The 27,427-nt window shown below is 42.3% G+C and overlaps 1 protein-coding gene across 12 annotated transcripts in view; it reads left to right on the top strand.

Annotated features, from left to right (window-relative positions):
- Positions 1-14,399, top strand: part of LOC125017403 (LIM domain only protein 7-like) — a 42,705-nt gene extending 28,306 nt beyond the window's left edge. For 2 of the 12 annotated variants that reach the window (XM_047600473.1, XM_047600483.1), the window contains 23 exons: positions 587-616; positions 1,247-1,361; positions 2,209-2,348; positions 2,754-3,423; positions 3,624-3,887; positions 4,189-4,303; positions 4,871-5,032; positions 5,745-5,929; positions 6,051-6,114; positions 6,373-6,429; positions 6,723-6,764; positions 7,602-7,627; positions 7,758-7,865; positions 8,767-8,850; positions 9,359-9,720; positions 9,947-10,003; positions 11,133-11,188; positions 11,347-11,505; positions 11,896-12,079; positions 12,300-12,614; positions 13,025-13,133; positions 13,547-13,649; positions 13,733-14,399. In XM_047600473.1, the coding sequence (XP_047456429.1) occupies positions 587-616; positions 1,247-1,361; positions 2,209-2,348; positions 2,754-3,423; positions 3,624-3,887; positions 4,189-4,303; positions 4,871-5,032; positions 5,745-5,929; positions 6,051-6,114; positions 6,373-6,429; positions 6,723-6,764; positions 7,602-7,627; positions 7,758-7,865; positions 8,767-8,850; positions 9,359-9,720; positions 9,947-10,003; positions 11,133-11,188; positions 11,347-11,505; positions 11,896-12,079; positions 12,300-12,614; positions 13,025-13,133; positions 13,547-13,649; positions 13,733-13,755 (3,430 nt within the window). In that variant the 3' untranslated portion in view covers positions 13,756-14,399. The remainder of the gene's footprint in view (positions 1-586; positions 617-1,246; positions 1,362-2,208; positions 2,349-2,753; positions 3,424-3,623; positions 3,888-4,188; positions 4,304-4,870; positions 5,033-5,744; positions 5,930-6,050; positions 6,115-6,372; positions 6,430-6,722; positions 6,765-7,601; positions 7,628-7,757; positions 7,866-8,766; positions 8,851-9,358; positions 9,721-9,946; positions 10,004-11,132; positions 11,189-11,346; positions 11,506-11,895; positions 12,080-12,299; positions 12,615-13,024; positions 13,134-13,546; positions 13,650-13,732) is intronic. The other 10 variants (XM_047600479.1, XM_047600482.1, XM_047600477.1 and 7 more) reach the window with 10 other exon arrangements.
- The last annotated feature ends 13,028 nt before the right edge of the window (positions 14,400-27,427 follow it).

Raw genomic sequence — 27,427 nt, 5'->3', positions numbered from 1 at the left:
ACGAGAGCGCGGAAAGGTTCAAGCCTGAGAAACATCCAAACATAACATTCTGACCACGCCGGCTGCTCTGAGCAGTGTGATTAAATGTAGTCCAGTCTGCTGTGCCGACATGAAAGACTATAGAAATTCCCCTCTGCCTTGAAAGAAGATGTGGCTTGTGGGCTCCATAGTAACTTGAACACAAATCTGCACTTCAGTGTTTGCACATGGCCAGACGCACAAAGGCACACACAAAGCAACCATTTAACCTGAGTCAGGCCCATCTGGATTTACTTGACTCCCATATGTAAAGTCATGTTTCCAGTGACATCACGTTGGAGTCTCCAGAAAGGCAGCATTGTTTAGGGAAAGATACACGTCTGCACGCCTCCCCAGTCAAATGTCACAGTAAAGAAATGCGATCCGCTACCTCGCCTTTAATAACCTCAGAGAATCTAGTGAAGACGAGCAGAGTTGCGTTCTGTTGCTTTCATGCACATTCAAGGCCCATCACCTGTGGATTAACTGGTGCGAAAGTTGAGTCAGTGTCAAAGGACAGTCTGCAGAAATGTGACTTTGTTGTTTGTGGTTCTCTCCGGTCTCCTAGACAGCAACCCACGCAAGAGAGTATCGACGGGTGAGTTGATATGGGCTCCCAAGAATGCGGCACGTTTGCATTTGTTCTGCCCTCTTACAGTCACACCCTGCTACCCCCCCTCCCTGCTTTTGTGCTGCTGTTTTCACTCTCTAGCTGCTAAATGCTGACACACAACATTGAGTATTGTATGGCGCAGGGCCAAGTTCAGGGTGAGGTGGGGTCGGTGGGTCGCTCTGCTTCACAAAGCTCTATTGACAAAGCATCAGAGTGAAAGTCTTTATATAACAGCAATATGCTGGGTCATCTACCTCAGCAAAACCTCAGTGTGTCCCAGCGAGAGTTATGAACGGGCAGTTGTCTAAGCGAGCAGACGCATGTGCTAACCAGGTAAGTGAAAAAAGATAGACTGTGAGCTTCGCTTTTTTTTTTGCATGAACTGGTGAAAGTGTGTTTTACTAACCCGCTGAGCTGGTTCACATCACAGTTTTTTGTGGTCGACCTGTGTGCTGTGTGCAAACTAACTCTTCTCAGCAACGATGTAACGGCGTTTATTTTCAGCGTCAACGCCAGTTACATGTGGATAGGTGGTGTAGAGTGGAGTTTACTTGAGTTTTCACTGATGTTTTGTTTCCTTTAATCTTCTGCGCTTTCCGCATTTTTCCTTCACAGGAGTAAATCAACGGGAGATATCAACGTCGACCCCGCCATCGCCCGGAAGATTCGCTATGAGGAGCTGCAGAAGTTTCGCGAGCAGGTTAAGGAAAGTGAGGATAAGTGGCAGGATGTGAGTATATCTGATGTCTACCTACCTCCCACTGTTTTTCATTTATTTTATTTATTTATTTATTTCGGTTCATAAATCAAGACGTGGAGAGTAGGGAAGAGGAGAGACGTCTGGTTCCCGGACAGATAAGGTCGAAGTGAAAGCACATGATCTATCTATCGCAGGTGTTGCGGGGTGGCGGACGACCACGGGGCGAAAAAAGAGCTGCTTAGATTGAAGACGGGAGACAGAGGCAGGCTCTGATTGGAGCAGCACTGCCCTCTGGCTACGAGCTGTCCTCATTTCAAAGTGACAGAGTTGGCAAGAATCACCACAAGCTGTAAATCCTAATAATAGAATTAAAAGGAAATTATGTAATCTAGATGGATGATGTCAGGTTGAGATCATAGGGTGAAAATAAGAGGGTGTAATCTATATGAAATAGTCTGAAAATAGTTTTGCAGTAAAATCAATCATATTTAGTACACACGCTGGGTTTAAGCTATAGAAATCAAATACTAGTATAAAGTTATTCTCTTATTAATAACTGGCTAATAACGGTTTGATTGTCCGATTAGTGTAATAGCATCAGAATAGAATCTTAAAGCAGCATTTAGGTCACACAGTCCCCAATACACAGGGGAAGTGAGCCGGGAGGAGCCTAAAGCACACAAATAGAACACCTTCAAATGTAGCGCTTTCTCTTTTTTTTCCTTTTTTTTTTTGTCCGTCTCTCTCCTTCTCAACTTCACCCCCTTCAGTTGTGCACGTATTCTAGGCAACGCAGCCGGTCTGTGTTTTTTTTTTAAGCTGAATTGTTAGGACAGGATATGGTGCATGAGGTGATGCGGGTTGGCTTTCGCTGCAGGACCTTAACAAATGGAAAAACCGGCGCCGGAGTGTCAACTCTGACATAGTGAAGAAGAAAGAGGAAAGGGAGAAGATAGAGGAGATTACGTACGGCGGCAACAGAAAGTCCAAGACCTTCAGGGAGATCCAGGAGGACAGGTAAGGAAAACCACGCCTGGTTCTTCGCATTGTGTCAGTGGTAGATTTAAGTCTGAAAAAAAAAATTTAAAAAAGGAACACACGCACTCACTTTATTCCTCTTGTGCGCCCTTTTAACACTCCGAAGGGGATCCTTCGCTAAGGTAATAAAAAAAAAAAAGTGTATGATACAGGAGTGAATGAGGAGCCTTCGTTCAGTGTGAAAGTGTAATTTAATCACGGCTTACAGAACTGCCTCCGTTTGTTTGCCCCACATCTCACTGCCCCCATCTTTTCAACCTGTGTTCTGCTTTCCACCCCTCTCCTTGTCACCCATTACCCCCTCCATTCATCTTCATTTCTATTTGTATCAATAACCTTCCTTCTCATTCTCATCAAACATCTCCTCCTGTTTTTGGTCCTCAGAGAAAATAAGGGAAGGAACAGCATTGGGAGTCGCCTTTCATCTCTCTCTTACTCTGACGACACCGAGGACGTATTTGAGAGACCTGTTGTTACCCCGCGTACCAGGACCCTCCAGCCCAGAGCCTACACTATTGACACTCCTTCCCTCTCCTTGGAGTCCTCTAAGCCCTCTTCTAAAGAGGAAGAACCTCTCGCTGCTCCTGAGGCTCCTGGAAGGGCCGCTTCGCCCCCCACCACACGGAGACTTGACGTCGCAGACGGTCCCAAATCTCCATCCGCCATCACTCCAGCCAGCCGTGGCGCTCCCAACAGCTCTCCAGCACCCGAACCTTTGAAGAGGACTTCGTTCTTAGATCTCACCAGCACAGCCAAGAAAGACGAGCCCACGACTCTCGTCTCCACTCCGAGCTTCGTACAAAAGGTGCCCGAGCCGCAGCGCCCATTGTGGGGCGCACAGACGAAGGTGGAGGCCCCCTCCCTTAGCTCCCTGCACAAACAACAACCACAGCTCAGCTCAATGGAACCCAAGCCTCCCGGGGTGTCTCAGGTTTCCGCCTCCCTCCCCAGGAGCTACCAGAGATCGGATAGCCTGCGTCTAACCTCAGTTGTCACGCCAAGGCCCTTCGTGGCCCAAACCTCCCGTATCACCTCTCTTCCTCGACCCTTTTCAGTGAGTATTATGTAGTTTGAAACACAAACTAACAGTGTGACACAATGGCAGGATAAGACAGCGGGTGTTTACCACTGGCTAAACGAGTAAATAATAAGTAAATACTGTTGATCATGGGGGAACAATTAATCAACAGCCCTGTGTTATAAAAGTGCACTTAAATTCCCTCAGTGACAATGTTGCATTCACCCCCGAAACAGATGGACAACACCCAGAATCGCGTCAACGGCAACGTTGAGGTTTCTAAGAAGACATCGGTGCCGAGCCGATACCACCAGTTCATGACCTCTGAGGACGAAGCTCACTCTAGCTCAGCACACAGCAGCGAAGAAGAAGAAGAGGAGGAGGAGGAGGAAGAGACTCCAGCAAAGAGCATCACCCCTGTCCAGAGCGTCTCACCTGTCCCTCCTCACGTCAAGAGTGCAGCTCCCATCAGCCCCGTTCCAGCCAAAGAAACCAGCCAGGTACTCAAATTTCTTGATTCTGTGTTTCTAATGTGAACTTTTTTTAGTTTTCTGTAAATAATCTGCGAAACCTAAATCATAATTACAGCAAATGTGAGTTTTAGCCTATTTTGTCATGTAGAAAATAATTGTAATGGAGAAACTACAGTATAGCAACAGGTTGGCATTTAATCACCAGGTTTAAATAATTTATACGAGGCTTTCTTGCCAAAGCAGGCCTGTGTATACTATACACAAGTCAGCCCACATTTGTGCATGGGATCTTCACTCACCTGTGTTGTTGTTGTTGTTTGGTTTGTAGGAGAACAGCTGTGAGATGAGGATCAGCCTGAACCAGAAGCCAAACAGCAGCAGAGACTTTGGCTTCCAGGCAGATTGGGATTCAACAGGAGCTCGCGTCACATCCATCCAGCCAGGTAAAGACGTTAGGAGAGAATCAGCCTCAAAACAAAGGCGGTCGCGCTGGCAGAGCTTTATTCGACATAATGTGTGCAAATCCGCCAGACTTTAACTTTCCAGTTCTCGGCATCTCACTCTAACTAAACCTGACTGCTCAGGTTTTCGGTTATACGGGAAACCAGTGCTCTGGTTTTTACTGTCAGGTCCTGCTGGTTAGTTGTCAGCAGGTTTTTGGGTCCAATGCAGTGGTGATGCCAGACCTATGTAGGGCAGCTTCTATGTGGGTCATATCTGCAGGGCCTGGGCCTGGGCCTCTCTTTCTACTGAGATTCCCCACCTGCACATCACAGTATGTCACGTATTTTAGTAATGTACAAGTCGTAATCCATTATCCTGATACTGAATTAGTCATCTGAGCCGGTTACTTGCCAGGTTTAATTAAATTTGTCCTTTTCTTCATATGGGTAACGCTTGTTAATGTTTATAAATGCGTCAAACAATCCCAGTCTTAAAAAGAGGCATCGCTCTTAATCATCTGCTGTAAACTCTCCTCTTTTAACAACCCCGATCCCTGTCTCCTGCAGGCAGCCAGGCCGAGATGTGCAAGCTCCAGACTGGAGACGAGGTGCTGACGGTGAACGGGCACCAGGTGGCAAAAATGAGCTACACAGAGTGGAAGACCCGCATGGAGGAGGCTCTGCAAGAGGGCGGCCTGGTTATGGATGTGCGCCGTCATGGCCAGAACAGTGAGTCGCCTGAACGCTGCGTGCGCCTTGTTGTTTTGTTGAGAGTGAGAGAGACGGCGGCGATTGAAACACTTTAAGGGTTACACATTCCTGAACTGACAGCGCTGCTCATGCCGCTCGCGCTGCTAAACAGTTTTGACACTTTAAATTGGTCCGTAACTATTGTGAAGCCATCCGTGAATGATCTCATGACAGCTAAATGATAAAGCATCTGTAATTTATTTATATATATATATATATATTTTAATCTCCTGGTGAATGATGACTGTTTTTGGTTTATATATTTATATATTATTACTATTATTATTTGTTTCTACTGTGTATTTCTTCTTTTTCTTCTCCATGTATTCTCACTCTATATTTACAGTATTTTTCTTCAGGAGTACTAACTCAGCTCCACAGTCCAACTAATGTGGTGTGCAACTTAGAAGCTCACTCTTTCCAGCAATATCAGTGTCAACTTAGAACAACTCACAGATCACTTGAACTAACACACACTGAAGCCCAGTGGTTTTAGCCGGTTAGAAAAAACTCTTTGGGTTTATTGAGGCTTTAATGGGCTGCATGGCTGGGGAAGGAGGTTTCTCTGTCACTCCCTGCTGCTCTCTATTATAATACCATAACAACACCCTTGTCCCCTGCTTCACGGTGTCGTCTATATAAATCCTTTTGTACACATTCCATTTATTGCCGTTGCATTGTCTGCATGCAGACTGGGACAGAGATCAACCTTCCCTGCCATTTAAAATCCATAAGACCATCAATCTGACCAGTACGGATCATCCGATACTTCTAGGTTCACCTGAAACAAACAATGTCAAGTCCAGCCTGGATTTCACTTCACTCACCTCCACCGAAACGCTGTCACCCAAAGAGACCCCGGCTCGCCCGGCTTTCGTAAGTGACCCAGAATCACCCAGCTTGACTCGGGTTTGATAAGTTTTTATTCCTGTATTGTTGCCCCGCCCAGGGCCTTTTTTTTTTTAATGAGTGTACACCCTGTCGCGTCTCCCTGCAGGAAGTGGCTGCAAACGGAGTTAATGGAGGTTTCCGAGAGGAGCCGGTGACCATGAGGAACAAAGGTAGGAGCAGAGCAAACAGTGAGAAAGGTCACGAAGCCGATTCCAGTGATTGTTTCTGCACTGAATAGAAAAACACATCAGTGGGGAGTGTCAGGTTGTTGATTTAGTTTGGGGGGGAGGAGGAACAAATCTACTTAAGATACTTTAATGAGGTGATGTAAGCAGCATATACTATACATGTGTTATTAATGAACAAAATGTAAGGGTTTCACTCTCCTGCTGTGCCTCACTGTGTTCTGTTTCTCATCTCCCATGTAGAGTCAGAGCCCTTGTCTTTGAAAAACTTAAAACGGAGGTCAGAGTTTTTTGAACAAGGTAAAGACATAAAAGAACTGAAGCGATGCTCAATAATAATGACGACTTCTGTGTAATCTGGTGGCTGGTTTCTCTGCGCTTCTCTCTCTCTCTCTCTGAATTCCTCAACTCTGCATGTTTTCATGTTGAACCTCGTGTTCAGTTGATAAATGTTTGTCAATTCATACCGAGCTGTCAGGATTAAAATGGATTCCTTCATGGCGCTCTTTTTTTTTTGTTTGTTTTTCTTGTGGGGCTTTCTCCTGTCTGGTGCCGATGCTTAACCCTCGTGCTGTGCCACTTCCCTCCTTCAGGTGGCTCAGCGTCCAGTGTCAGTGCGCTGGTCTTCCTCTGTGGTAAACAGGGTCGAGTGTGCAATGCCATATTCACCTTCCTTGGTGCAAATTCGGGAGGCAGACATGCTGTCCAAACCAAGAAAGTTTGGCAAAAACTTTGTTGAACGTTAAGGGAGGCTCTCGCTACAAACCTCCCGAGCCACTTTTCTTAGCACAACCTCAAAAAATAAGAAAAGTGAAAAGAGAATGTTAAAATAATTTTTGCATATTCAGCTCAAATATCTGGGCAGCATGTCAGAAGCTATCCCGGCGTACCCACCACGAATATAAATCCTTGAATCCCATTGTGTTTGTGGTGTTTTTGAGTGGTGTCCAGGCTTCGACACATGGTTGCACTTTTCACTTGGCCGCATGTGAAGCTAAAAGAATTCCTAGCATGCACGTTTTGAGGCCTGCCGCTCCTGCTCCTCCGCGCTTGTGTTGTGCTTCAGTGCGTGCTGCTGCTGACGTGTGTGGCTGTTTGATCATGCGCTCGCAGTCAGTTTATTGGTTTTCCCCCGTTCATGACTATTGGCCCGGCATCCGATGTAAATGTCAACAAGTGGCCGATCTTGAAATGAGAGAATCAATAAGCCAGAGTTGGTGAATTTTGACCTGTGCTTGCTCCGAGGCTTGTTGAAAACATCAGTTACTGATGTGGTTTGAAATGTCACTTTCAATAGTGAAGTAGCGCTTGACTTAAAAATCAAGTTGAAGCTTAAATTAGTGTGTCAACCTTGCGTTGATGTGGTATGTGGCTTCGGGATTAACTCGTATGTTTACTCGTACATGCTTCATGGCTTTGTCTGTGCATGTTGGAAGAACTGACTGAATGATTTGTTTTTTTTTCTTTCCTAGGAGGACCAGAGTCTGCAATGCCAGATGTGAGTACCTGGTGGAAAGATAAGGAAATAACTTAAAATGAACCTCATATTAGTGTAGTTAATTAGAAGAAATGAGCCATAACATATGTATGTTTTCTGCAATTTGTCTGACTGTTTCCTCCATCTCCAGATACCTGTTCCTGCAATCACTCTGTCTACCAACCGCTGGTCTTTGGACATAGAGGAGGAGCGCAGAAGGCAAGAGCAATGGCAAAAGGAACAAGAACGCCTCCTACAGGTACTGAAAGGAAATGATCATTTATATTAGTAATGTTATTTTAAAATATACAGATACTAAATTGCTGCATTTTGTTGTTCTGTACATGTACATGTATAAAGACAATGAAGTTGAATCTAATCTAATTAGCTAAAACTAATATTTATTAACTTATAAAAGATTTTAACCCATAATCCAGGAGTTAAATAAGAAAATAGGATGAAAATAGAGAGAAGAAAAAGCTCATTTCCATCATCTTCAACGCCAATAGAGTATTTCTAATTCCACCATATTTTAATGTCTACTGAACATACACAACTTGTGTAATATGTGGTGTACAACAAAGGAGGGAATAAACCAGAAAATACACAACAACCTGCCATCCAATCTGTTTCGTGTCTTGTCTGACAACGAGAGCAGCTGCGGAGCGCTGACAGGCCAGGAAGTCCTCAGTGGCGCCTGCTCCTCAAAACTGAACATTTTAGACGGCTGCTGAAAATAAAGTATCTGTCGAGTATCCAACTTAAATGTAAAACATTCTTCCGGGGGCCTATTTCTGGATGGAGATCAAAGGTGGCTGAGCAGCGCACTGATCTCGCCGGGAAGGCTTGTTAACTCCTCCAGTCTTGTTCCCTGTTGGATAAACAGCCTGGTTTCGCTGCCAGGGAGACTTCCTGCCCTGGGCAAGCTTACCTAGGATTTTCAGAATGGTTAGATAACATGTAGGTGAGCTCATAATGATCTGAAGCAAAATATTACAGCAAGTGAGTCTATTCAGTGTATCACTTATTATTTACCTCTGCATGGTCCAATACGGTGTACATTTAATTAGCAACGCCTCAAAGAGACGTGTGTTGTATATGTTTGTTTTTAGAGCATTTAATGATGTTTTTTTGTTTTACATCTCCCTTCTTTTTTCCAGGAGAAATATAAGCGCGATCAGGAGAAACTGAAGGAAGAGTGGCTCAAGGACCAGCAGGAGATTGTCACCGGGAACCAAGACCAGGTGACACACATACTTTCATTTGTATAAATTATGCCCTGAAACATCAGGTGGAAAGCATTAAAAGGTAGCAATAGGTCATGACTCACAGTGCTGATCTATCCAAATGTGTCACAAGAGCTTTAATAATACTGTTGATCTGAATTTCTTTAATTATGCAACATTCATGTGGGCATGCACTCTTAACTTTTTGAACTTTTAAAACGCAGATCAGCTTTATTTAAAGGTCATAATGAAAGCGAAAGCAGAGCAGTCTTTAGTCAGGACTGGACATGTACGTGTGACTAGATTTAAATTTCCTGAAATGGTAAAAACATTCCCAGCTCCAAGTTTTGCAACAAAAACTCCCCTCTGATTATTCTTTCAAAACAGTTAGTTTTTTTGTTGTTAGCTCAGAGGATATGACGAGTTTCTTCACAGTTTCTCCTGGATGTCAGTGAAGATTAAAATTACTCAACGTCTTCATGCGTTCGAACGCTTCCTCTTTTCTGTCACTTGTTCTCGCTGGCAGCCTCAGAACCTGCAGGTGTACAACCACAGCGTCAGCCCACGCTCACCCCTGTCTCCGGTGAGCCTGCCCGTGACCTTTCAGTGGGAAGAGGAGGAGAGAAAGAGGAAGGTGGAGCAGGAGCGCCAAAGGCAGGCGGAGGAGAAGAGGAAGAGGGAAGAGGAGGAGAGAGACCTGCAGCGTCTCCAGGAGGAGAGGAAGCGGAGAGAACGGCAGGAGGAAGAGGAGAGGAGGAAGCGGCTGGCGGAGGAGCTGAAATTGCAAAAGAAGAGGGAGGACGAGTGGGAGGAGGAGAGGAGGAAGAAGGAAGCTGCAGAGCAGCAGCTCAGAGAGGAGAGAGCCTCCATGCAGGCGCAGCCGCAGTGGTCAGTAGAGCCACAGCTCTCCTTGTCCTATCTGACTACTAACACTATAACTCACATGGCTTCTGTATTCCAAGTCTCACCACTGTGCTGATAGTACATCATTTAATCCGCTTTACTGCCTGTGCATTAATATAAGTGCAACTAACTTGTTTGCATGTGCTTTGTCCTCCTTTGTGCCGTAACCATCGCTCCACCTCTCTGTACACACAACCCATCATCACAAAAGGCCTGGTGGCTCCCATGGCTTTGCCAATTTCCAGCCTTCACTGTCCTTTACAGACAGGTTAGTACAACAGAGAGCGTGCATGCGTGTGTCCGTCAAAATGCGCCAGCAGCCGCTCTACTGAGCTGCAGCCACTCACATTAATAACCTGTTCTTACATCGCTTACTCTTTATGCTACTTACTCATACTTCTTATATTTCTCAATTTCCCCATTGTGGGACAAATAAAGGTTTTCTATTCTATTCTGAACAAAATGTAACACCAATGCCTTACGTTTTAATATGGAGTTTCAGATTGCATTTCAAGTCCCCTTATTTAGCTGTATATTGAATCTGTATGCACATAAATTGTTATACACTATTTTTTGTTTTTGTGGGAAACGATAAGTGTAGACTTTGGTATAAAAAGACAGCACATACCATGGCTGTCTATAACTACATTAAAGCGTACCAATTATTACAAATACTCAATAGGAGGACTCAAAGTCTTGATGATTGCATCAGCTCCTGTATTACTAAGAGCTTTTCAGTCTAGCCGTTCTGTATTCTCATCTGTAAATTTCTCTATGTTCTTCATGCAGTCTTCATTTCTGCACCAGTAAACGTCTTGGCAAGACAGTTTGTTCTTACAGGAACTGTAGCGTACGTGCCAAACCGGCATCCCTGCATCTGCCAAAACACTAACAAACAAGCGTGTCTGAGTTTGAGTTACTATAGCCGGAAAGTGCTAACAACCACCCACCCCGCTCACCGCCACATTTTAGTACAAATCAAAAGTGGCGCATCTTTACTACAGACAGTAAATGGATCCTTTCTCTGGAACCATTCGAACCACGTCGTTCAAACCGTTTTTAAATAGGTCGTCTCAGGTCTCCAGCTGAGATGGGAACTACATGTGATTGCTCTGCAATCAGGCTTTCCCTTTATAACCTTTGGGCAAAATTGGGTTTTACTATGGGTTGTGACATGAAAATGCTTTTTTATGTGTTGTTTTTCATAGAAAAGGCAAATGATTCCCTGGAAAACCTTATGCAATTAAACAGGTTTTATAACCAAAGTTGTTCATACAACGTCAACGCATCATCTGTGCGCCGGCCGTCCTTATGTTCCGCTTACGTTGGAGTGTGTTACTGATCATTATTTGAATTGAATGCTTTGAATTAAGCTGTTATATGCTTTTTTATGACAGGGAAAAATCCAAATCATCCCCCCAGCTTGATGAAGAGGACAACCCTCAGCAGAAAGGTCAGCTTCTTTTTTATTTGTCTCAGCCGAGTGTGTGACCAGGACCCAGAACATTTCATTTGCTGCGGTTATGTCAGCAAAAGCCTGTGTTTCTCTTCACGCGGTTGCTTTGTAAATGTCTCCACACACACGTATATGTGGGTTGTACACCATTGTAGGTGTGTATGGGCAGCCGAGGGGCATGGCTCAGCGGCTGCTGGAAGAGCAGTTGAGGACTGCACATAACAGAGAACTCCAACTCCAGAGGGCTTCATCACTGCTGGAGCTGGAGCGAAGAGACATACTCCATGCAATGAGATACAGAGAACCAGAGAGAGGTGGGCTCTGCCCCCGAAACGTCGCCTCTCTGCGCGGATCAGTCTGCTCCTATAATGATCAGCCGATCAGTCACTCAAGACATTCCACTAAATCAAAACTTGCAGCTGTTTGATTTGCAGCCGACCATCCAAATGTCAAATCAATCATTCAGCTAACCAGAAAATTACACTCAGCAGAACAAATTACTCATTGATTAAAGTGTGATTTCTTTCACGTCAATAGACTTTTTCCTCCATAACTTAATTCCGGTTTGATGAATCACCTTGATCTCATTTGCTGCATCCCATTTTTCACCCACAATTTTTCCCACCGGTCGCGATCTGATTTTAACTTCACATGAAACTTTTACCAAACATTCGTTTATCTCCCCTCCCTTCCCCCGGGTGCAGTGACGGGAAGTGCAGTCGGCGACAAGAAGGGTCAGCAGTCCCCGACGCAGGCCGAACTTGAGCGGCAGCAGATCCTCAACGAGATGAAGAAGAAGACTCCACTGCTGACGGACGGAAGCTGGATCCGCCAGAACTCCACCAGCGCCACCACCAAGAAGGAGCTAGACATGCCGTCCATGCGCAGGTACAGTCGGCCCAGTTTAAAAGTGTCTCTTCTGGGATGGTGTTGGCAGCCCTTGTGTACTCACTAATATCCTGTTGACTTAATTCGTCTGGCTAACAAACTGGCTTAATAAATTTGATTGGGCCATGAATATTCCAACGTAAAGCCAGTTGGTAGCCAGACAGTTTTATTTGCCTCTACTAACCGGCTAACGGGGGTGTGGCTTGGGTTGGCTTTTCAGGGGTGAGTCTCTTGACAACTTGGACTTCAAGTCTCGGCGCTCATCATGGACTACCAGAAGCAACTCTTATGTCCAAAACTACTCTCGGCCTCAGTCTGCCTTAGCCGGTAGCGATTTCACTTACGGTGGAAAATCAGGATCGTGGCGGGCTGGGTCTTCCACTCTTCCATCCTCCTATTCCCTGACCTCCCTCCGAGGCAGGTCAGCGACCCCCTCGTCCCCTTGGTACCTGCAGTCGCCTTCCCCCTCATTTTCTTCACCTGCAACCTCTCCAGAGCCCATTCCTGAGACAGATACCCTTCAGCAGCGGAGCAGGTAAAATCTACTACGACGCTTTGCTTAAGGCTCCCAGCAAGCTACCTCTAATCACGGACTGGTATACTGGGTTTGAAACCCCTATTGAGGTGGTGCTAAAGGTGTTCAAACATATCTTGGGATGGGGAAGGGTGTGTGTGGAATCATAAAGTCCTTGGCCATAAATTTCTTTTCTTTTTGTCTCTAAACCATCATGAAGTGTCAAGAATGTCTTTAAAGGGCTGTCATTTCATGAGTGGTTGGTAAATACATGTTATCCCACATGCATTTGCAGAAATGCAACATTGATCTAACCCCAGTGTATACCAGCATAACCATTTTTTGTTTGTGTGTGTGTGTGTTTATTCATACATGCTTCATGTATGTGTGTGCTTGGCTATTAAACCACAGCTGTACGTTCTGTAATCTAGGTCAGTGAGTGGAAAGAAAATCTGTACGTTCTGTGACAACCCGCTGGGAAAGGGAGCAGCCATGATCATCGAGTCCCTCGGGCTCTGTTATCATTTGGGGTGTTTTAAGGTGAGAGTCGGGCTCCTGTCGGCCGCAGAGAGCGTCGGCCGCCAAAACCTTCTCCTCAGAAACTAACCCGATCTCTCCTGACCTTTTTCTTTGTTTTATTATAATAATTATTATTATTATGATTCTTGCACCTTTGCAGCTGAGCAAAGTAGATTTTCTGTGCCAAAATCTGCAAACTGAACTAATCATTTCATTTATTCAGTTTGTCTATGCCTTTTTACTTTGGTCTCCTACATTTAAATTTAGTTCCTCTGTGCCATCCTTTGGCTTTTCATTGTCATTCTTCTTCATTTGTTTTTTTTTTGTTGTTGTTATTGTTGACACAATTAAGGTCTTTGCTTTGTCTATCCTGGTCACCCCTCCTTTGCTCTAGCTTTTAAACCAGCTAAGTAGATCTTTACCTCTCCCTTCAGTGCATCGACTGTAAGTCTGACCTTGGAGGAACGGAAGCTGGTGCTGAAGTCAGGATACGAAACAAACAGCTCTACTGTAACTCCTGCTACATGCGATTCAAAAGTGAGTAGTTGATCGAGCCGATCGCCATGAGGATTGCTGTTGGATTTCGATAAAGCGTAACGTCGGCGTTCTTTTTCTTTTAGCCGGCCAGCCAACACATATGTGATGTGACTGTTCTCCAGCAGATTGATGAAGAGACTACTTGCGACAACAACCCATGAGCTTTAAAGAGAACATTGAAGCCATTAAAAATAACCTGGTTTGGACATAATGCCATTCATGACTCTAGGAAACACCGGGAAGCTCCGTAATGAGAATCATATGTGTTTTGACAGTGCGTGATTGAGGGGACAAGCTTGCAAACAAGTTAACTACTTTTGTGTTTATATCGTATTAAGTATTACAGCTGTACAAAGTGTAAGGGTTCTGCATGCATGAGTTTTTTTTTTTTTTTTAAACGTTTTAGTCATGAAACTAGTCAAGAAATAAAATGATTCCAGGAGAAAATCCTTCTTCTGACCTTCACTTATAAAGATTTTATAGATAATGAGAGAGAACCTGCAGTTTAATCTCCTCTTTATCATGCTTCTTTTTCCCACTGTATTTTGTGGTATTAACGTGTTTGTCGACCATGCTATTCTTATCATGTCTACGTGCCTTTTTCGTTTGTAATGGGGAGAAGTAATTAAAATTATTAGGCTTATATTTAAGAAAACAAATGTCTGCTTGGATAGCACTTGCTAAGTGATGAACGATGGAATGATGACATTGAGGATACAGTAATATTGTAAATAAAATGACTAAATGCTCGTCATGTGTGGTGATTTGTTTTTGTTTTGTTTTTCTGCAGGGAAATTTCATAATTCTGTGTAATGATATTCCAGTATATGATGCAAGGCTTTTCCTGCCCCTGTAATCAGAAATCATTATACTCATCTTTCTCTCCCTCTCATTCTCTGTTTCTCTGTAGTGCCACAGTCATAATGAAAGGAATTTCAATGAGCTTTTGTGCTAAGGTTCAGAGGACCTGCCTGCTCTGTGTTCTCCAAAGCCAATTTGTCATGCATATTTTATTCAGTCCGCATGCATTACATTTGATTATACTTTGATAGGCTATTTTCCTAATGTATTCTGTCATTCTGGCTGTTTCACGGAAATCATATCTGCATAAACATATACTGAATATTCATAAAAAGAAGGAACACTTCTGATTGTTCAGTCTACAGCTCCCGATTGCATTCAAACGACTAGCTAAGAAATTGTCCTTATTTCCCGTAAATGGATTCTTATAAATGGAAATGAGCTCAATTCAAGCTATATACTGTAGAAAAAGTTAGACCCGCCATAAATTGCCTCTGTATTCTTGAGTTGAAGCACAAGCAGACCCTGGAGGCAGACATCTCAAATTCCTTTTTCTTTTTTTTTTTTTAGATTTTACCCTGCGCTCTTGTGGGAGAGAGATTTTAATCCTGAATGTTGCAGAGCAGAGATGAGTGTCTGAGAAATATATGAGAAATATAAAACCTTCCAGAATAGGTATCACATCTTGTTCTTCCAGACTCAAGGCCAAAACACACCTTTATAGACAGCTCTGGCGTGGAGAATCAAGTGTGTGTGTGTGTGTGTGTGTGCTGGGGCATAAACAGAAACAGGAAGCTTGGCTGCTTGGAATAATACAGTCTGTTAAATATCTAAGAGCTAACGTGGGTCTGCTCTAACCTCCATCAAAAAGTGAATCATCAGTCAGCTCACTTTCTTTTCAGTGTATTTTTTCTTCTTCGAGACCGGACCATAGCATCTTTTTAGTAAATCCAATAATTGTGCTCCATTTCAATCTCACAGTCATTTTTTGTGGGTTTTATTTTTGGGGGGGATTTATGTATATCTTATACTGTCCTGTAGGGGGCACTGCAATCTAAGATTTTTTTTGCTCTTTCATCTGCATCTGGTTGAGAGCGGTTGTAACTATTGAGCATGTCATTTAACATTACATTACTCAGAAGAAGAGATGCTCTGCTTAGAATTTAATGCACTCAATGCCCCATGTAAAACTATTTTGTTGTTTGGTTTCCAAACTCTTAATGTTCTACCAACATTTGTGGATGGCTCTGAGTATTGGTGGCCTAGGTGGCTCCAGACCAGGATTATCTATTTCTATTTATCACTCAGTTTGACACACTTCTAACCTGCGATTACAGACAGTTTAAGGACACAAACGAGCAGCACCTCTTGCCATTTGCCATTTAGAAGGAGCGCTTTTCACACTTTAGCGAAACCATCAGGCACTTATTCACCTGCAGCTTGAACTGATGCTATAATTAGTCGTGTAATTGCAGACACTGTCTCAACAGACCTGTTGCCATGGCTTGCAGGCACCGTGCATATAGCGCAAAGTGCTGTCACACGTTGAATTAACTGCGAGGATTAAACGAAAAGGGTGCTTTAAGTAAAACTCCCAGCGCGTCAACATCTGAGGCTATTCTTCTTTCACGGTGGCGCGGCTTTAAATTCTCAGTGGAGAATCTTTAACCTGAAACAGGTGCGGGAAATTAATGAATTACAGAGAGGCAGCGGTCTCACAAACACAGATCACACGACAGTGAAAAGACAACCTTTACAGTAATTAACATTGATTATTGGAAGCTGTGGTTAAGTTGGCAATTATAGCTCTGTGGGTTAAATGATGACTGTGCTAGATTTGTTTAATTACAGGACTGTCTGCAACCAGTGGAAATAATTTGCAAATATTTGTCGGTGAAAGTGAATGTGGTATAAATGTAATTTACATTTTAAGTGTCCAATACCTTGAAGGTGCATTTCAGTTTTGAATGATTGTATAGATATTTTCTCAGTAGCATCTAATCCACAAACCTTATTTTAATTCTGTATCTTGAAACCACCCTTGCATTTTTTCTTCAATGCACAGCATTAACTCATGTGTGCATTAGGCTTATGTATATAGCCAGGCAAAGCATTATCGGGTACAGTATTGTTGCATTTCTGTGTCACCTCTAGTGAATATGACATATTAATGATATTATCCATACTTATCAGTTGAGTGTCCTTCATGCATGGCACAGGTGGCTGTTTTGCTGATTACCAACAGATTACCACCTCTGTTCCGCCGACATGAACACAGTTTCTAAACTTGAATAGGGATTATTGATCTGTGACCTTTTGTTCAGTGAGGAAATGATCAGCCTAGATCCCTACTTGTCTTCATTACAAATGCTGACTCTAATCCCTGACACACAAAAGGGCAAAGCTCATTTGAAAGAAACGCAACCTTATAGACAAGGGGGTCTTTTTTTTAAATCTTTTTTTTTTTTAATAAGACGGGATCTGTCTGATCACTACAGGTCTTAAAGTGGTCTTAAGAAAATACGACGCATTCACCAGGGTAGTTTTTTCCTATGTGATCATTAAACGTGACTCACTACGAGGATCCCTGTCCTTTCTTCTGCTCTACTGTTACTGTACTGACAAAGGAGGGTGTTTTTTTCCCCCTACGTTTTCTGAATAACAGTGTCTCTGTGTGGAAACGGTCCAACAACCAAGAGCATTACTCATCTAAGTGAGGAAAACAAAATACAGCTTTTCTTTATATTTCGTCCCCTGCACGCAAACCTGTGTGATTTCTCGCTGTGGCCCTAAAGAACACGGGGTTTATTTTTGCTACTTCCACATCGTGACTGTGGAAGGATAAAGTGTCATTTGAATTGCTTTTGAATTGAAGTTGGTGTGAAACAGAAAAAGGAGCGCAGAGAAAGTGTTACATGGCTCTAAAATGATAAGACTTCATGGTCACAGCTGGGGCACCCTGATATGCTTGAGACTGCATTATGCCTGGGGTGACAGGGGACCAAGTCTTCTGTCCCCATATTAATTCATCCTGTTTCAGTCCTATAGCTGCAGCATGAGCAGGAATACTGATCCTCAGTTAAGTGACTCTTTATCCAGTGTTTTTGTGTTCTTTGAGCAAGAGAAAAAGAATGAAGGAGGGCGATAATTTGGCAAACTATCATCTATTAAATTTATCCACACGTAAGAAATAATACTCAACTTGCACGTTCTGTTTGGAGCCGCCTGATGCTGCAGCAGTATTCATCTAAACAGCATTAACATTGCACTCTGCTGCATCTGTTCAGCCGTTATCCCGAAAAGGAAGACAGGCGTGTGACTGAAGCCTGGCGCAGTACATTTCGTTGCCTGTCACCTTGCCACATTCACCCCGTCTCTGTCCCCTCACTTGTCCTCCCTCGCCTGTCACCCGGGACTGAAGTTAATTAGAAATTTATCAGAAGAAAACTTGAAAGAAACGATGGCGCAGTCACAAATCTACCCTTTATTTGATGTCAGGTGATTCATTTTGAGGTTCGGACTCCGCACACTGCTACAAGGACAGACAGGGGAGGTTGTGTTTGTGCCGGCCAACCCCCGCAACATCCCGCCCACCGTAATGCTGACATTAGCTGGTGAAACTTAAAGGTCATTTTCACGTTTGCTGATTATGATACAGTTGCAAATGGGGAAAATATCACCTGTTGAATAAAAGTGATATTTCTAAAATTTCGGTGCTTTGTACATGGTTTCTATTGAAAGGTGTTTTGTGAATGAGCTGTCACATATTGTAATATCCCATAATTCTCTTGAATTCTCGTCACTGGAGACTTCACTTTGAGGAAAATGAACTTCAAAAGGACTGGTCACATGACCCCCTGAGTCATTAACCTCAAGCCACAGCTGATAAAGTTTGCCATTGAGGTTTTTTTCTACAGTCTGTCTTAAAAACATCTGTTTTAAAATACTACTTTGACTTTTTGTGCGAGTTGAATGACACAATTGATGCTGCTTTGAACCTTTGCTGCCTTCAAATGCAACTCACAGGCTTGTGATCATGACATGGACAGTGAAGTATGCATGAAATCTGCTACAAGATGTGAGGATGCCCTGTGATGCAACCACTGGCTTCTAGCAACAGGCTAACGACCAGCTAACATTTTCCTCAAACATTCCCTTAGACAGAAGAAAACTATTCAATTCAGTTACAATACATTTACACATGTTCCTCCTCTGGCTATTTCTTGTCATGCAAACATGCAAAATGCAACAGGTGTCTAGGTAGCAACAACGTGCAGCCGTTTAGCTTAGCTTAGCATAGACACTGGAAAAAAAAATATCTGAACCTCTCGTTTGTTTAAGTTACCCAAAGACACTTGTTGGTACGCTCAGACTTTTCTCCACACGAATCACATAAAAAATAAAGTGTTGATGGCTTGATTTTATTACCTTGGCATAAACCTAGACGAGCTTTCTCGCTGTTTCATCTTGCTAAGATAAGCTACTTTGCTTGGTGTGAAATGGACAGACTGGTCAAGACAATGAATATAAATGGCAAACCGTTGCTCTAAAGGTCCTCTCCAATCACAGATATGTTGACAATTAGTCTCGCTGTTTACTGTAATGTATTCAACCAATTTTCAGGTTGAAGCTTTTAAGAAGTAAGTGAAAACACATGTGCGGGAGTTGGACATTTTACTATTCAAATGTGAAGCTGCTGGTGTCATTTTATGACTCATCATAATCGCAAAGGAACTGAAATAGTGTGTTTGTTATTCCAAACCTTAATGAAGCATGAGAAGGAAATTGGATTCTCAGTGAGCAAATGAGAAAGAGGCCTTGAGTGAGACCTCAAACTTTAGTGAATGAAACAGTTTAAGAATAACAACGACAGTACAGCCAGAAGAACATGATGCATGACTGGTGAACACAGGAAGAAGGAAATCTAATTATCTGTAAGGGTGCAGGCTTAATTTGTTTATATTGCCCCGTCGAGGGTGTACATACCTTTTAAAACTCTTACAGAGAGACCACTTGCTTGTCGCATGCATAGTTAGATTAGAGATATAAAATATGTTTTGTCCTTCAGAAAGTCCGCCTTTAAAAACCCATTAAACATCTGCTTCATAGGACGATTGCAAGGACGGTTTATGTCAAAATTTGTGTGTGGTTATGCACACACAAATGGGGCACGACCGACAAAAGAGAGCCTGTTAAATTCATCTCAGGACAGCGTTACACTCTACAAACCTTGGGGAGATGTGGCGAGTGTCTGTGACTGTGCATGAGTGCCGCTCATTCACCGGTGGACGTAGCAGCTTTGTTCCCCTCTCTCTTTCATTCTCTGAGTAGCCATATGGGCAACTCGGTAAATCCTCTGGATAGCCTGAAGCCGACCTGAGGCTGGAACGGCCTGATTAACACACACAGACAGGAAAACATTTAATGTCAGTGTCTTTCCTTTTTAGTTCAAACGAGGAGAATAAATCCTTTACACACTTCGCATTGTGCAGGTTTCGTGAATTTCCAACACGATTCATGTTGTGTTTGCAAAACCCGTTCGTGTGTTTTGAATAACAAGGCTTTTAAAATATAATATCTTAACCGCTCATCTGTGCTTTGTTTTAATCCTTTCCTTTATTTGGACTAAAATAGGAACTTTTGTGGAACTCCAACCACTTTAGACAGAACAGTCTGTTATGCAGGTTATGTAATGGCATATACTGTGTTCAGACAATTTGGTTGCCAGGTTTTGACAGCCCAGATAATAATGCAGCAGGTCATGTTTTATAACTCTGATTACTAAACTGAATTAAAAATTTGGATAAAGAGCCACGGACATGGCTGGCACAGAGACCGAGAGAGTCGGGCCAAACCTTAAAACGACTGTAATTAATAATCTTTTATCATCAAATGCCACAGGGACAATGTGAAGTGCATCTCTGGTAGAGATCGACCGGAAGAGAATTATCACCAGCATCTGCTGCTTTAATGGCAATTTTCAGGTCGTTGTTTGATGCCTGGCTTGTAGCTTTACCCTTTTGATTCTTTTTGCTGTCATAGCATAATATCTGACTGTTTTTTTTTTTTTCATTTCCATGGAGGATTTACAAAGTATTCTGACTCACTGATTTCAGTGAAAAAAACTCCAGAAACCTACTGCACACTATTCACTCAGTGCCAAGCAACAGGCTGACGCGACTAATAGGGGAAAGTAACGCAGCATTTAACAGCTAAACACTGAGATATTTCCCTCAGGTGTTGATAGAGGCCAAAAACAAACAAAGCAGAGTGAAAATTAGACACAACTCAGAGGGAATGATAATGTTGCTCCGTAGCTGGATGTCTAAAACTCAGACAATAACAATTATTGACTTAGCAAAAATTAACCACTTGCATTGAAGCACATTTAAAAACAGTTAAAGTTAACCAGAGTGATGTATAATCACATCCTCTAAATAAAGACACACTGTCAACACAAAGACAAATAAGGGGAAGTCATTAAAAACAGATGGTGTGCAAGTGACGTCACTGACAGTGAATGGTTATGGCAAAAAGTGACAGTTGAGCATTAGTTTGAATCATAGGCTTTAATACAGTCTAAATTGTAAAATTAATTTTTAAAAATGTGCGGCTGACTGCACCAACAGATTTAAAAAGCAGTCCGAGATATATTTTTATGGATATCTCCAGCTGCCAAAGAAAAGAGAAGTAAATGGATCACTGCATTATAAAAAAACAGCGTTTTGGTTCATATTTATTCATATTCATATTAATTTATGCTGTTGTCATAAGTTACTTCTTAAGTTAGAGGGCTGTCAGATAAGTTTGTCTGTGTAGTTGTTTTGGCGTATTTACGACCGACAGTAACTATTTCAGTTCCAACAATAAATAATAAAACAATAAATGGAATATTTGTGATCGCTCCTCGTCATCCTTTAACGTCTGATATTATATCACACCACACTCGTGGTAGTAACATCAACCCAAAAAAAAAACACTGAACTCCCACAGTGCATTGCAGCTCATTTACTAGTTGCTGTCGAGTATTTATTTCAAATGTATTTTTATTTTAGTGCATTATTTTTTTTTAAAATATAAATCTAAATTTGAATTGATGATGATCTTGTAACATTAAAATAAAATATATTTAATTTTTTGTCGCTCAAAATATACGTCACAAATGCCGACACCCGCCGGCAGGTGCAGCGCGCTATTTTCGACCTCAGGTAAGACAACCGTGGATTAATCCCTGTTATGTATGCATAAATGCAATTTCTTTTTCTCTGTAACAGTTATTTCATTTCCTAAATGCAACACACTATAGGCCTAGCATAGAGGTGAAAACGATATATGCAGTGTTATCTTCATTTTAGGTGTCAAAGGGGTTTTTTTTTTTGGCTCCCAGTGTTTTCTTTTCTGTGGGAAACGGATCCAAATGGCTCTTTGAGTGTTGAGGGTTGCTGATCCCTGAAAACTAACTTAAACTGAAACTGAGGTTAATCCACTTTTCCAATTCCATACTAGTTCGTATGGATCATTGTCGAGTCCAACTGTCCTTAATTTGATCTGATAACCCACATTTTTCCCAGTCTCACTGTATTTGCTGATACATTTCACTGTGTCTTTGCCACTCCACGAGGCGAGAGTGACGTCAATGCATAGCCTCTATGAAAAAGCAGCTTTCAATGTAAATCAAATAGCAAAAAAATAGATTAGGTAATGTCTGGGCCTTTTAGGACTTCAGAGCTGCCAAAAGTTTTGATATCGCATTTGCAAATTTGCAGATGGTCAGTAGATGATGGTGTGAAGGCTCCTAAGCAAGAACAACACAACCCCTCCACTGTTTTTACTCTGTTTTTACTTTCTTTCTTCTTTTTTACTTAAAAAGTCTCAGTCCTGTTTCAACTAGACCTGCTCGTAGGGATATCCCTACAGCTGTGCTCAGATAATGTGGTGAAATAATATGACTAAAATATCTTTCTTTAATTTATCATTGAATAAAGAGACAGATAAGATCGTATTTCTTTCCTTTCTCTGATCCAAGGAATCTCTTCCACCAGAGTTTGATCGAGTTTGTCCGTGTCAGAATGTGAAGGCAGTTTTATTTTTTATTTTTTTTTTCAAAGCCTTGACTTTGTGTGGAACATTTCTTTGATGGCTTCTAAAAATCAGACTGATGACACATCAGTTTGAAGCATATTTTTATCGGCGTGTCTTTTCAGAGCTGCAGACGTCCGTCACACACAAAAGCGGCATTTTGCGTGACTCTGCCGCCTGACACGGATGAGTTGTCTACAGCATGTGATTTTAGACACACATGTTGTTCCCTCCTACACTAGCATGTTGACTGTGGTTGATTTCTTTTTATCTCAGACTACGGTAACTCATACTGATGCTTTCGAGGTGTATTTTTTTTTGACCTATGACTGGTTTCGCTTCATGTCATTTTTTTTATTTTCAGGATCTATATATGTTTCTGCCCTCCTGAGGCTAAGAGCTTCCTTGCACTGACCAAAATAAACCTCTTTTATGCTAGCACTTTATCTTGCAGAAAGATCCAACCACGGAAAGAAGCAACACAGAACGCTAGAATGTTGTAAATGAAAACTATGATTTCCTATGTTGATACATGCAAGTGATGTTTAATCTTGTGTGAAAAATGGTTATGAACTAGCTTCAGTGAATTTACAGTAAAATCCACTGAGCTATGATGGGTTGGATTCAGAAAAAACGTCACCGCACGCAGATAAAAGCAAACATACATCCTCGCCTTTTGCTTAATTGTGCAGGCAATCTCCTGGCTCGATGAAATCGCCTCTCGCTGCAGTTTCGCGTTGTCTCTTTTCGTGAAGATGCACATGACTGCTGAGCAAATAAAATCCTGAAAAGACGACAGGCCAGTTGAGATGGGGCTTTATTGTTGCCACTGCAGCAAGCGGGCGATATTTTATCTGAAAAGCACCACTAGAACGTGAAGCTGTCAGTCCAGTCTTTTGTTTGTGCTCCATTCAACATCATTATCTCCCTTGCAGAGCTGTAATTACTGTATGGTGAATAGCTTTCGGGAACCCATCATTTCCTGCACTGTAAGCTCCTTGTTTTGTTCGGGCTACAACTGAGGAGCTAAGCCATTGTCAATATATTGATATTAACAACGCCAAGACTGAAGGAGGTTTTGTGCATGTGCCATGTACATACAAAGAAAGAAAATGGACATCAATGGGAAATTTAGGGGTGAAATATTACTGACAGCCACTGACATGTCGAAGAATTGACCTCGGGAGGAGCCAGAAGAAAAGTGTGCTGCGTATCCATGGAGGCTGAAGACTTAACACTGGCTTGATTCTTTAGATTTTCTTCTATCTTACTTTGACTAATTTAATATGAACTCTGCAAATGGGTGAGTTCAACTTTCTCAGGCTTAAGCCCCGAAGTCCCAGGCGTACGGGTCGTTGATACGCCAGCTGCTATCTTCTTCATACTTGACTGCCGGCCCCCGAGGGAATGAAGCTGGAGCTGGAGCTGGAACAGGACGCCCTTTAGGGATTCCTCCGGAGCCCTGGCTTCTAAATCACCATTTGACAATTTGTTTGTTTTGGATGAATGCTTGTCATTCATATTCACATTCGGTAGGCTCTCTGCACAGATAGGAAATGACATTCCAGTGGCTGTTCTTCTCATATCCTTAGTTCTTCAATATAAATACAAAACGTTTGCTATGGCTCCAGTGCGCGCAGAGCTTAATGAGAGACCTCTCACCTTCGGGGCAAAGGTGATTCCTGCGCTGTCTTTTATATTATATGAGCCGACATACCTTGTCTCACATTAGTCTCCGTGAAAGTCTGGCTTTGCATAAGCAAATTGTACTCTGGAAGGAATTCATGACCCCACGTTTGCCCTGTCTTGATTACACAGTGGTGCAAATATTAATTAATGTAAATAGAAATCCCAGTGCCAAGCTCTTGCAGAATGCTTTCATCATGATAGACGTGACCACAAATTCCACAGTTGGGAAACAACATGCTCAGACCACCGGTTCCCCTCGGTTATTTCCTCCTTCTCCTTTATTGTCTGTTTGCAGTCTGGCCATTACCCCTGTTCATCATTAAACCCTGTGAGGCCTCCGGAGTCGTACATAAAGCAAAGAGAAAAGCTGAACTTATAAGTCAGTGTTTGGCTTGTTAAGGTGCTAATGGCCTGGGTGTTTGCTCTAGGTTATCATGAAAACATCACTTATGTCCATTTGTCTCTAAACTCAATTTCATGCTCTCCTGAGCTGATACTTTATGTCCTCAGGAAGAGAAGATATGAGGAGTCTGAGCTGAGTGGATCATCCCTGTGCCACGCATGCTACGTGTGGATATACTCTCAGTGAAAAACACTTTTAGGAAAGACTGATGAATATGTCTCTGTTGGAGTTTTAAAGCTTTTAGATAGTCGCTGTGGCTGTGGTACACATTTCATATCAGCCTCTTGTATCCTTAACTGTTTGAATATAGCCGGCCACTTGAAGGCTATTTTTAGAAATGATGGAAGGGTTGTGTACAAGATGTACTGTACTTACTGTCCCTAGCCCGCTTAAATAAATCCAACTATAAGAGGAGATCAGTTGAAGTTTGTTCAGTGGTATGTACGGTGTTGTGCTGAGGAGGAAAACCGGAACTTTATTTTATTATTTTTTTTTTTTTATTTTAGATTTTGTTTAATTAAACACTTTTTAAATAGTTTTACTGAGTGGTCTAAAGATTAGGGTTTCCTGCTCATCAACTATATACAGTACTATGCAAAGCTTTTAAGCAGGTGAATGAACAGAAGGGAAAGTTAAATCAAATCAATATTTGGTGTGATCATCCTTTGCCTTCAAGACAGCATCAGTTCTTCTACTTGCACAAAGCTTTTGAAGGAAATCCGCTGGTAGGTTGTTCCAAACATTCTTGGAGAACTAACCACAGATTTTAATGGATGTAGGCTTCCTCAAATCCTTCTGTCTCTTCATCCAATCCCAGACACACTCCATGATGTTGAGATCAGGGCTCTGTGGGGGCCATGCCATCACTTCCAGGACTTCTTGTTCTTCTTTAAGCTAAAGATAGTTCTTAATGACCTTGGCTGTATGTTTGGGGTCTTTGTCCTGCTGCAGAATAAATTTGGCGCCAAGCATACGCCTCCCTGATGGCATTACATGATGGATAAGTATCTGCATGTATTTCTCAGCATTGAGGACCATTAATCCAGACCAAAATCCCAACTTCATTTGCAGAAATGCAGCAACAAAATTGCAAGGAACCTCCACCATGCTTCACTGTTACCTGCAGACACTCATTACTGTAGCGCTCCCCAGACCTTCAGTGAGCAAACTGCCTTCTGCTACAGCCAAATATTTCAAATTTTGACTTAAAAGCTCAGAGAACCTGCTCCCATTATTCTGCAAACCAATTCTAGGTTTTGTGCATAGTTGTGCAGAGTCTCTTGGCCTTGTTTGCATGTCAGAGGGATGGATTCTGCAACTCTTCCACGAAGGTCACTTCCTGCCAGATTTCTTCAGACAGTAGATGGGTGTACCTGGGTCCCACTGGTTTCTGCCCGTTCTGATGATTTCGAAGGGCGATCACTGCATCTACAACCCTACAAAATCTCTGACTTTGTGCAAGTGTACCTGTAAGGATTGATGCTGGTTTGATGGCAAAGAGTAGTAACACCAAATATTGATGTGACTTAGATTTTTCTAAGAGTAGAGTAGAGTACACCCACACTTTGGTTTAATTTTCAATCTTTAGTCAGATATTAACAGGTTTCTGTGCAAGGTCCCCACACAATAGCTACAATACTCACAACGTGTGCTGTCTAACAATCAGCATGCAACAAAACGTCCCCCAGCAATTTATGAATTCTCTTTCTGTGATATTAGTGTCTGTGATGAGACAGTCTCGTAGCTCCGTTCAAGTTATTTTGGAGAATAATCCCTTTCCTTAATTAACAACGCCACTAAGCCGGGCAGTTTTTGATAAACATCCGCTTCTCATTGTAATTCAAGCCACTTGAGGATGTTAGACTGAGCATGTTTCTCTAAACCGCTGATTGGTTTCCAAGGGCTTTGACTCTTTATGGCTTCATATGAATCACACTGGCTATTTCCAGCCTTCAGATCTCACTAGTAGTGGACATGATTAAAGTTAAATTCGCTCCAAGCGTGCTTCTCTCCTCTTTTAAAAGACTAAAGGAAAAGCGTTTGTCGGCTTTAGTTAAGTTACTTTTGGATAACGTTAAAGCATTTGTCCAATTTAAAAGGTGTTTGTGGGGAATTTAGTGCAAAATGACTGCTCCAGATATAGAGGCAAACAAACATGGCAGAAGATGCCTGAAGCTGTGGAAGCTCTAGGTATATCTTTTAGTAATGGAAATGAAACGGATCTGAATTTCAGGCCATTTCTATGGGCGACTGGGCGATTTCCTGCATTGACCTTGCAGTGGTTTCAATCCAACGTTCAGGGTTAGAAATGGTCCAGTCAACATCAAAAACAAAAATTTACACCATAATAAAGCGTTACCTAATGAGTCATCCTCATATTTTGTTACCTCCTGGCAACAGGTCAACAAGCCTTTTCTCTACTCTATGCAAAGCTAAACTAACTGGCTGCAGACTGAACCAACAGATATGAAACAATAGTATTTTCTTCTCTTCTGAACAATTATTTAACAATTCTCTAACAGAAATCATGTGATTTAAATTTTCGTAAAGCTATACAGTTCAAAGCAAGTGATGAAACATTTTCTTTATTAAAACTGTTGATTATCTGTATCAAAGCAGGGATAAATGCTGTTGTGTCTGTATCATACTTTGTTGTGCACATTAATCCTCCCATGGCCTTTATTAATCTCTGCCAGTCAACCTGGTTTCCTGACTGAGGAGGCAGCTGTTGACCCCAACTACAGAAATAGATTTAACTCTAACAGATTTAAGGGCTGATTTTATTATTTTTTTTTTAGCTGGTAGG

This window comes from Mugil cephalus, chromosome 12 (assembly GCF_022458985.1).
Source record: "Mugil cephalus isolate CIBA_MC_2020 chromosome 12, CIBA_Mcephalus_1.1, whole genome shotgun sequence".
In the NCBI taxonomy this organism is placed as follows: domain Eukaryota; kingdom Metazoa; phylum Chordata; class Actinopteri; order Mugiliformes; family Mugilidae; genus Mugil; species Mugil cephalus.
Note: the sequence above shows the minus strand (reverse complement) of the source record. Positions and strands in the feature narration are given on the sequence as shown.